This window comes from Physeter macrocephalus, chromosome 4 (assembly GCF_002837175.3).
Source record: "Physeter macrocephalus isolate SW-GA chromosome 4, ASM283717v5, whole genome shotgun sequence".
Taxonomy (NCBI): domain Eukaryota; kingdom Metazoa; phylum Chordata; class Mammalia; order Artiodactyla; family Physeteridae; genus Physeter; species Physeter macrocephalus.
In genome coordinates, this window is record NC_041217.1 from 117,375,819 (window position 1) to 117,385,797 (window position 9,979).

General features: G+C 43.0%; 1 protein-coding gene across 2 annotated transcripts in view; it reads right to left on the bottom strand.

Annotated features, from left to right (window-relative positions):
• Positions 1-9,453, bottom strand: part of ST6GALNAC5 (ST6 N-acetylgalactosaminide alpha-2,6-sialyltransferase 5) — a 169,337-nt gene extending 159,884 nt beyond the window's left edge. The window contains exons 1-2 of one of the 2 annotated variants that reach the window (XM_007112201.2): positions 9,193-9,453; positions 8,201-8,398 (exon numbers count right to left, since the gene is read on the bottom strand). In XM_007112201.2, coding sequence (XP_007112263.2) covers positions 8,201-8,398; positions 9,193-9,207 — 213 coding nt within the window. In that variant the 5' untranslated portion in view covers positions 9,208-9,453. The remainder of the gene's footprint in view (positions 1-8,200; positions 8,399-9,192) is intronic. The other variant, XM_024119878.2, reaches the window with a different exon arrangement.
• Between the last annotated feature and the right edge of the window lie 526 nt (positions 9,454-9,979).

Below are 9,979 nucleotides of genomic sequence, written 5' to 3' on the forward strand. Positions count from 1 at the left end.
AAATTCAACACCCATTTATGATAAAAACTCTCCAGAAACTAGGCATAGAGGGAACTTACCTCAACATAATAAAGGTCATATATGACAAACCCACAGCCAACATCATTTTCAATGGTGAAAAACTGAAACCATTTCCACTAAGATCCAGAAGAAGACAAGGTTGCCCACTCTCACCACTATTATTCAACACAGTTTTGGAAGTTTTTGCAGCAATCAGAGACAGCAAAGAAATAAAAGGAATCCAAATCAGAAAAGAAGAAGTAAAACTGTCAGTGTTTGCAGATGACATGATACTATACATAGAGAATCCCAAAGATGCTACCAGAAAACTACTAGAGCTAATCAATGAATTTGGTAAAGTAGCAGGTTATAAAATTAATGCACAGAAATCTCTGGCATTCTTATACACTAATGATGAAAAATCTGAGAGTGAAATTAAGAAAACACTCCCATTTACCACGGCAACAAAAAGAATAAAATATCTAGGAATAAACCTACCTAAGGAGACAAAAAACTTGTATGCAGAAAACTATAAGACACTGATGAAAGAAATTAAAGATGATACAAATAGGTGGAGAAATATACCATGTTCTTGGATTGGAAGAATCAACATTGTGAAAATGACTATACTACACAAAGCAATCTACAGATTCAGTGCAATCCATATCAAACTACCAATGTCATTTTTCACAGAACTAGAACAAAAAATTTCACAATTTGTATGCAAACACATAGCCGAAGCAATCTTGAGAAAGAAAAACAGAGCTAGAGGAATCAGGTTCTTGGACTTCAGACTATACTACAAAGCTACAGTAATCAAGACAGTATGGTACTGGCACAAAAACAGAAATATAGATTAATGGAACAGAATAGAAAGCCCAGAGACAAACCCACACACATGTGGTCACCTTTTCTTTGATAAATGAGGCAAGAATATACAATGGAGAAAAGACCGCCTCTTCAATAAGTGGTGCTGGGAAAACTGGACACCTATATATAAAAGAATGAAATTAGAACACTCCCTAATACCATCCACAAAAATAAACTCAAAATGGATTGAAGACCTAAATGTAAGGCCAGACACTATAAAACTCTTAAGAGGAAAACATAGGCAGAACACTCTGTGACATACATCACAGCAAAATCCTTTTTGACCCACCTCCTAGAGAAATGGAAATAAAAACAAAAATAAACAAATTGGTCCGGGAGGATCCCGTGTGCCGTGGAGCGGCTGGGCCCGTGAGCCATGGCCTCTGGACCTGAGCGTTCGGAGCCTGAGCTCCACAATGGGAGGGGCCACAAGCAGTGAGAGGCCCGCGTACCGCAAAAAAAAAAAAAAAAGAACTAAAACTGCAATGGGGTATCACCTCACACCAGTCAGAATGGCCATCATCAAAAATCTACAAACAATTAATGCTGGAGAGGGTGTGGAGAAAAGGGAACCCTCTTGCACTGTTGGTGGGAATGTAAATTGATACAGCCACTATGGAGAACAGTATGGAGGTTCCTTAAAAAACTAAAAATAAAACTACCATATGAGTAAAACCGTAATTCAAAAAGAGTCATGTACCACAATGTACACTGCAGTGCTATTTACAATAGCCAGAACATGGAAGCAACCTAAGTGTCCATCGACAGATGAATGGATAAAGAAGATGTGGCACATATATACAATGGAATATTACTCAGCCATAAAAGGAAACAAAATTGAGTTATTTATAGTGTGGTGGATGGACCTAGACACTGTCATACAGAGTGAAGTAAGTCAGAAAGAGAAAAACAAATACTGTATGCTAACACATATATATGTGTTATATATATATATGTTAACATATATACGTGTTATATGTATAAAAAAGGTTCTGAAGAACATAGGGGCAGGACAGGAATAAAGACACAGATGTAGAGAATGGACTTGAGGACACGGGGAGGGGGAAGGGTAAGCTGGGACGAAGTGAGAGAGTGCCATGGACATTATATACACTACCAAATGTAAAATAGATAGCTAGTGGGAAGCAGCCGCATAGCACAGGGAGATCAGCTTACTGCTTTGTGTCCACCAAGAGGGGTGGGATAGGGAGGGTGGGAGGCAGACGCAAGAGGGAGAAGATATGGGGATATATGTTTATCTGTAGCTGATTCACTTTGTTATACAGCAGAAACTAACACACATTGTAAAGCAATTATACTCCAATAAAGATGTTATTAAAAAAAAAAAGGAAAGCACAATATCCCAGCAATTATAGGTTTTCCTTTAGGGCACATATTTTATGTTAGGACACATCCTCTGTAAACAGTCAAACAACATCACCCTGCTAATGAGTAGAAAACAGATCAAATCATCCTAATCTGTTCTTGGCAAAGTCAGTCTAACTGCAGATGGAACTTTCCACTGTGACTATACACACGTTTGTCACTGAATCTGACTTTTCCAAACATCTCTAAGTGGGAATGCTTGGGCTTGACATTAATAGCTCTTTGACTTGAAATAGCTCTTTTTCTAATAACTCCTTTTACAATCAATGAGAGAAAGGAAGCCAGAAGGAAGCCATATATTTAAAAGGGCTAATGAATAATAGAATTTTAGTTTGAAAGTTTTATAACTTCTAAGGTAACAACAGTATCTAACTTACTTTATAGATGAGAAAGATCACAGAAATTGCCCCCTTTTTAGTGTCCGTGACTTGATGTACTGTTTCTTGGTTTCATATTATTATTCAGCACTTGCTTTATTATTTAATCTTTCTTGCTTCTTTGTGTTTTCTTTCCAATTAGATCAAAGGTTCTTTGAGGGCAGGGACTGTGTTCTTCTTCCAGGATACCCTGGAATTTTGCAACTATTAGGGCTTCAATGAATATTTACTAAGGGCTATGAGTAGTTCAAAACCCAGAAACGAATCAGCTACAGAACTACACACTATGATGATTAAAAACGTTTCAAATGATGATTCTCAAACTTTAATGTGCACAAGAACCATAAAGGAAGCCTATTAAAATGGTAGATTCCCAAATCTCATTCCCAAAGACTCATGTTTCAAATCATTTCCTATTATCATTATTAGGAGGAGGAAGAGTAAATCAAATTTAGGAAAGATGAGACATACCAGGGCCTGGGACTGCACTGATGTGTCTTGCAGAGAAAGGATTTGACATAAGGTAAGGCAGCTTTGTCCTTCTCCAGGGATACCTCACCCCCAATACGCCCTGTGTTCTTCTTTCCTTCCATAAATACTTATTGTGTGCTCACCAATGGCCAAGTATTAGGGCCTTGATTTAAACTGGTCAACAAGATGTATCAGATGCTTTGATATCAGAGCACTTAGATTCTACTTGGGGGGATGGCAGACAAGAGAGAAGTAAACTTTAACATTATTTCAGATATTGTTAAGTATTATAAGAAAAATAAAACAGGCTGGTATGATAGAGAATGACTCGCGAGAAGGGGGCTATTTAAAGAGTGTGGTACACAAGAAGATGATATGTGACCTGAGGACTAAATGACCATAAGGAATCAACCATGCAAAAGATCTTGAGTGAGAGCTTTCCAGGGAGATGAAACAGCAAGTGCAAAGGTCCTGAGGCAGAATGAGTGTCCAAGGATCAGCAAGGAGGCCAGAATGCCTGAAACTTGAGAGGGAGCTAGGTCAGACCATCTGCTAGGTACAATCTGGGCTTTGGCATAAAAGTATCTTGGGATTACTCCTGTGGGAAGGTGGAGAAATACTCCTGGTTTCAGAATTAAGGAAGGTTAACTATTCAGTAAATGTTAAAATAGTTTAACTTCTCCAGTGAAAAACACCCACGTTATTGGAACTCTTCTCCCATAAAAAACAGTTCATTTCATGATTCCATTTGGTTGATGCTTTGTGATAACACAGTTTTGTCATCATTGGCAGATTACATTTTGTAATACTTGAGCACTGAAAATAAGCTCACTTTACATTTCTTTGAGATCCAGATTATTTATCATTCATTGGATGCCTCAAATATATACAACAATAGGGCTTCCCTGGTGGCGCAGTGGTTGAGAGTCCGCCTGCCGATGCAGAGGACACGGGTTCGTGCCCCGGTCCAGGAAGATCCCACATGCCACAGAGCGGCTAGGCCCGTGAGCCATGGCCGCTGAGCCTGCGCGTCTGGAGAAAAAAAAAAAAAAAAAAAAATATATATATATATATATATATATATATATATATACACACAACAGGGTCTAATAAATGGTGTAAACTTATATTTGAGAATGTATATACCTCTCTAAAGGAAGAATTCTTATGCCATAATTTCAACGTAAGTTATATGGCATATACCTTTTTTTCCTGTTTTGAATTACTTTTCAACTCTTGCATTGACTTGTCTTAGCATTCCAACTGGACATCTACCAATTAATAGTGATAGTACTACTGCCTCTAAGCAGTTTGGTTTTGTCTGAATAACTGAGTGCTTAAGGAAAGAAAGAACCAAGGGCAAGCATGTCACCGGTACGTGTAAAATCCATTCTTGGGGACTACTACCGAAGCGAGGAGCTAGCAGCTCAGCTTCAGGCCCCATGATCACTGCTCTTTCATAAGCCACCTAAGAAGAGGGCAAGCCAGGTGACAAGTGGGCCTTCTGTGAAAGGGCTCCGGTCCACTGGAAATGGGAATCGGCTCACAGTTTCATTTCACAGGGTCCACCAGATGGCAAATGACTTTATCTACCCGGAGCCAACACAGACTGAACACATCATGTGCTTCATGCCCCCTTCCACTCTGCTGGGAGACTTGGAGCTTTCCTCTGAGGGTTGCTTGATTTAGTGAGTGAGTGAGTGAGTGTGTGTGTGTGTGTGTGTGTGCGTGCGCGTGTGTGTATGTGTGTGTTTGTGTGCATGTGTGTTTTAGTTTGATTATACATTATGCTGCAGTTCTAAAGGCAGAAGTTTCTCCAAGCCATGAAGATTGACTTCTTTGCTTAAATCTGGAAGATCTGATTAGAAATCAATGGCTTCCAAAATCTGGGACAAGGAAATGGCAGGATGCAGATACAGTAGCGGCAGTGACAGACATGTAACAAGATGGAAATGAGTTGGTGGAACATTTGTGGGAAAAGGTCAGGGGAAGGGTTGGGAATGAAGAGAAAAAAATCTATCTAAGAGAAAATGAAATGGTTTCATTATCACAAGAAACTCCAAGTAGCCTTCACTTACTTAGTCATACTGGAATTACAATTTCCGCTAGCATCGTTTGTGAAAGAGGAAGTAGGGAATACGACCATGGAAAGTGATATTTTAAGCTTCAACACATATTGCTCATCACTGGCTTGACTTGCAGCATGTCTTTCAACAAAAGCACATAGTGATTTTATCTCAACAGTAATTCAGTCTGCAGCATATGAGACAAGACTATCATTGCAGACAGGCGGTAATTTGTGAAATTCAGGTGCTGGGGATCAGGACCACCTGTTGAATTTAATCTTGGAGTTATAATGTTAATGCCATCATGTAACTGAACAAAAACACTACATATTTATCAGACTTTGGGACCTCTAGCCATGGAGATGTGAACGTTTTCCTAAATGGTATCTGTAACTCTCTCCAGATTCAGTAAATCAATGGCCAACTGAAAGTCTATTGGAATTCTGATTCAATATGCAGCAGCATATGGCTTGGTGGTCATCACATTCAGCATATCCTATAATTTTTCTAAAGCTTGATGTGAGAGTGGGGCAAAAAAGCAATCAGAGTATCATCTGGCAACATAAGAAGAATAGAAAAGCTTTCATTTATCATCCCCTGTGTTAACTGGAAAAAAACATCCTAGTAATAGTCTAACAAATGATTTCTACCTCTGCTTAAGCAAGACTATAGGAAGATCCCAAGTAAACCTAAACAGCAATTTTGGGAGACGACATAAATGTTTTACATGTGCATCTTCAGACAGCCATTGGAAATGAAACTGCCGAACTTCTGGCCAGTTAAATAGTAGCAGTAAAGTGACTACATTCTGAGCAGAAGTTTACATTTCCTTCAGTGGGACAATTGGAATAATGCCTAAAGAAAAGGCATAGATTTTAATACTTGCATTTGTTCCTTTGCTTGAGGTAGGGTAACCTTTGTTGAACCCTTTGGGTATGGAATTTTGTGAGAGGTTGGTTTTCTATGAAAGAATTTCATTGGTATTATCTGCTAAGACTTTCCTGGTCACATTTTTAATTCTCTCCTAAGAATTCCAAGGTCTTCCACACATATGTATCATTCACATAACACTTCACAGTTTACAAAACCCTTCACTACAGATTATCTCAATTTCTCATACAGAGTTCCCACATTCCTTCCCCAAAAGGGCTGTTCTTCATTTTAATGAAATAAGGCTCTGTTACATTGAAAATGGAATCCAACATATTTGTGTGAATAAACACTGTTTTGAAAAAGAACATGAGGGCATCATATTTTGACTTAGGCTATCAATATTCTTAGCTGATGTCTGTCCAGCAGGAGAGCACAGGAAGGGAAGTATTAGCAATATCTTCCTAAAGGCAGATCAAAGCTTACAGCAAATTTACCTTTTGACACCCCTATTAGCCAAAGCTTCACAAGTGCTAGATAGCCATTTCCACTAAACAATAGCCATGAAAATCCACCATGTTCAATATATTCATTATAAACACATAAACACCACATCCCTCCACAGTGGGAAGTCAATGCACAAACTTTTCTAGAACTCCAGCCCTTATGGGTTGCTTGCACATGCAGATACAAAGTATGTAATCAATCAACAACTTAAAGAGAAAACAGAAGCTTGTGAAAACAGAAACTGAAACTGATAGCCCTCTCTACTTTTGATTTAAGATCTACCACCAGCATCCTCCCCAGTAAATCACTTCCTAATGAAATCTCTCCCTCTTTTCTGCTTCTGTGAATTCTTTCCAGTGCAAGTTCCACTTTTTCAAAGAAACTTTCCTTGATCCTACCCGGGCAGAGATCTTTCTCATCTCTGTACTCCAACAGTAATAACTGTTTATATCCAGTATTTCCTATACATTTATATCTACTGTCTATCTCTCTGTCTCTCTGTCATCTATCCATCCATCCACATTTCACGGTATGTTGTTTGTTTTCCCACAGGCATTCAAAAATCCCGAAAGGCTGCGTCCTGCCTTAAATTCTTTTGTATCCTCCAAAATCCTTAGCACTATCCATTGCACAAGTGAGTAGAAGTATTTTGATTGCCACTTTAAAAAAGTTTGACTTTTTCATGCATGGTTAGAACCATCTTTTCACACAAAAGGAGCACCTGCTAAATATTACTTTGGTTCACAACCATACAACCTAGTAATACAAAAAGCAGAATAGCTGGGTGGTTTCAAGAAATCCTCTAGCTTTATAGGGCATATACAGAATGGAATTGTGTTTTAATAAAAATATATTATCATCTTCAAATAATGGGGAATACATTTAAACTGTATTAAAATATCTTTTCAGAATCAGGAAACTTGATTAGGATTCTCCCCGAGGCTTCACACACTGAAACGAGAGATTTATTATTCCAGGGAAAGAAGGCTCAATTTCTTAAAAATTCACCTTATTAATTATTAGCCAAGCCATGCAGCGGCTTCCGGGAAGCCAGAGGAAAATAGGCCCTCAACGATATGAGTTTCAAGCCAATGGAAGCTGAGTTTGTGCCTCAAGCCTTCCGCGCTTGCCTGGGCACCGCTCCCCAGGGTGGTAGTAATTTAGCCCAGAGCATCCGAAGCAGAGATCATATAGGAGTCTGCGAGTCTGAGCTGCGGCCGAGGACTGGCTGCTACTCAGCCTCCGGTTCCCTGTCGGAGGTAAGCTCGGGCTGGTACCCGCGCCATTCCCGGGTCTCCTCCCACTAGGGCGCGACTTGGCAGCCAAACCCGAGGCTTCAGGAACCCTGCACCCAGCGATAGCTGCAATTCTGGGGATGAGGCGGTTCTAATTCCAGGGACAGTTCCTGTTAGGAAATTAGGCTTTGGGGTGCACCCATCTCATCCCTATTCCCGGAAAAACTTTGCTTCCTTCTCCAAATAGAAATTCACACCAAGTAGGAACTATCCTGTCCCACCCCAGCGAGTCCACTCGCACTTCCAGCCTCTGAATGGCACCTACTCACGGCGCCTCCAACCCCGGGGAAGGGGGGCAAGCTCAGGTGTGCGGGATCCCCAGGCTGGGTGGCGGGAAGGCTGGCGAGCAAGCTGTCACCTTGTGGTCCGCCACGCCAAGGTATCCGTCCAGTGGCCGCGGTCCCGCGGGGGCCTCGGGGTGCGGCGGGGGGCTGCCGGTCGCCGCTGCCTGCTGCTGCTGCGGGGGCCGCTCCTTCTGGCCGCCTAGGCTGCTGTACACGAGCAACAAGCTGGTGCACATGGTGGTGAGCGCTAAACACATTGCCAGACCATGGCGCTGCGGGAGAGCGGGAGAGAGCACAGGAGAGTCGCTGAGCGCCGACCCGGGAGGAGCGCGCCCGGCGGGGACTCCGGCGCGACGGTCAGACGGGCGGGGGCAGCGGGGGTAGCCCGGGTCCCACCTTGGCAGCACGCAGCCCGGCAGAGGAGGCACCGTCGCCCCGCGTACGGCAGGGGATGCTCCCCGCGCGTCGCTGCTCTGGGCCGCCGCCGCCTCCCACATCCCTCGGCAGAGGACAGGTGGTGCGTGGCGCCCGGCTACGCGAAGAAGAGCGCGCCGGCGGCGGGGGCAGGGATGGGCTCACACTTTGGGAGGGGGCCCTCTGCCCCAGCTCGGCTTTGGAATGTCTAGCTTCTCCTTTCTGGACCCGTGGGGCTCTACCTTGGCGATCCTTGCAAGTTTGAAATCCGACAAGGAAACCAAGAAAGTCTGCAAAGGTCCCCCCTTCCCGCCCCTCTTAGTTTTTTGCCAGGCTGTTTCATTAGGGCATCCCCAGCCCCGAGCAAGGCGCCCACCACTCCAAGGCTTCTCTAGCTCTCCGCTGGCCGCTCGGAACTCCCGCCGGAGATCCAGGAGCCCAGCAACCCGAGTTCCCATTCGGGCTCTGGGATTCCGAGCCAGGCTGAAGCGAGGAATTTGGGAGTGCACGCGGAGCAGGTGGAAAGTTGTCCCTTTGTAACGGGCGACCTCGCAGCGCAGGGTCAGGCACCCTGGAGCTCTCCCGTGCGCCCCGGGGACGCTGCGCCCGGGGGTCCCGCCTCTGCCCAGAGGAGTTATAACAAATGACTCACCACCAGGGTCTTCATTTTCGGCACCTCTTTTGTGCGGAATCCTCAGGCACACGCGTCCGGGGCCACTTTTTCTTGGAGGGTTTCCATCGTGGGTGATGGGGCGGAAACGGCTCTGATTTTCGCCGGGCCTCCAGCCGCGGTTGAGTGAGCAGGAAAGCCGCGGGACCCAGGAAGAGCCGCTGTTGCAGAGATTAGAGACAGAATTGAAGCTGAACCGGACCCTCGTAGTCTCTCAGCGATCTACACAACTGCCGCCTGCCGGGTCCTAAAGCCCTCTGCATTCCCCCCTTCCCGCCCCCAAATAATAATCTTTTCAGCCGAGTAGAATTTCTGGGGCGAGAGAGTTAACCGTGCCCGTATACCCACCTCTTGGTCCGAGGGCTTATTTATCTTTTATGAAGTCATCAAGTAAAAGGGAAGGAGAACCCTATTGGATTCTGAACATGATAGCCATTTGAAAATTTGCAAACTACGATTTCTGTTCTGTGATTTTGATAAAAACAAGTCAACAGCCCAAATGTCAATAGCTCTATTTATAGCATTTGCGTTTATGTTCATAGCGTGGAGGAATCTGTCACGAAATAATTTTTTCAAAGAAATTATTGTTTCAGTTTTCCAATTGTAAGCTTTCTGATATTCTCTTCCCCTTAATTTTACTTTTTAAATCGAGTTATTCTCATGCAATCTTTATATTCTCATTTTCATCGAAATTATTTCATTCATTACTTGTTTTAAATATTATAGTTTATTTTTCTATCAGAACCTTGAGGTTCCTAGTGTTCATCTA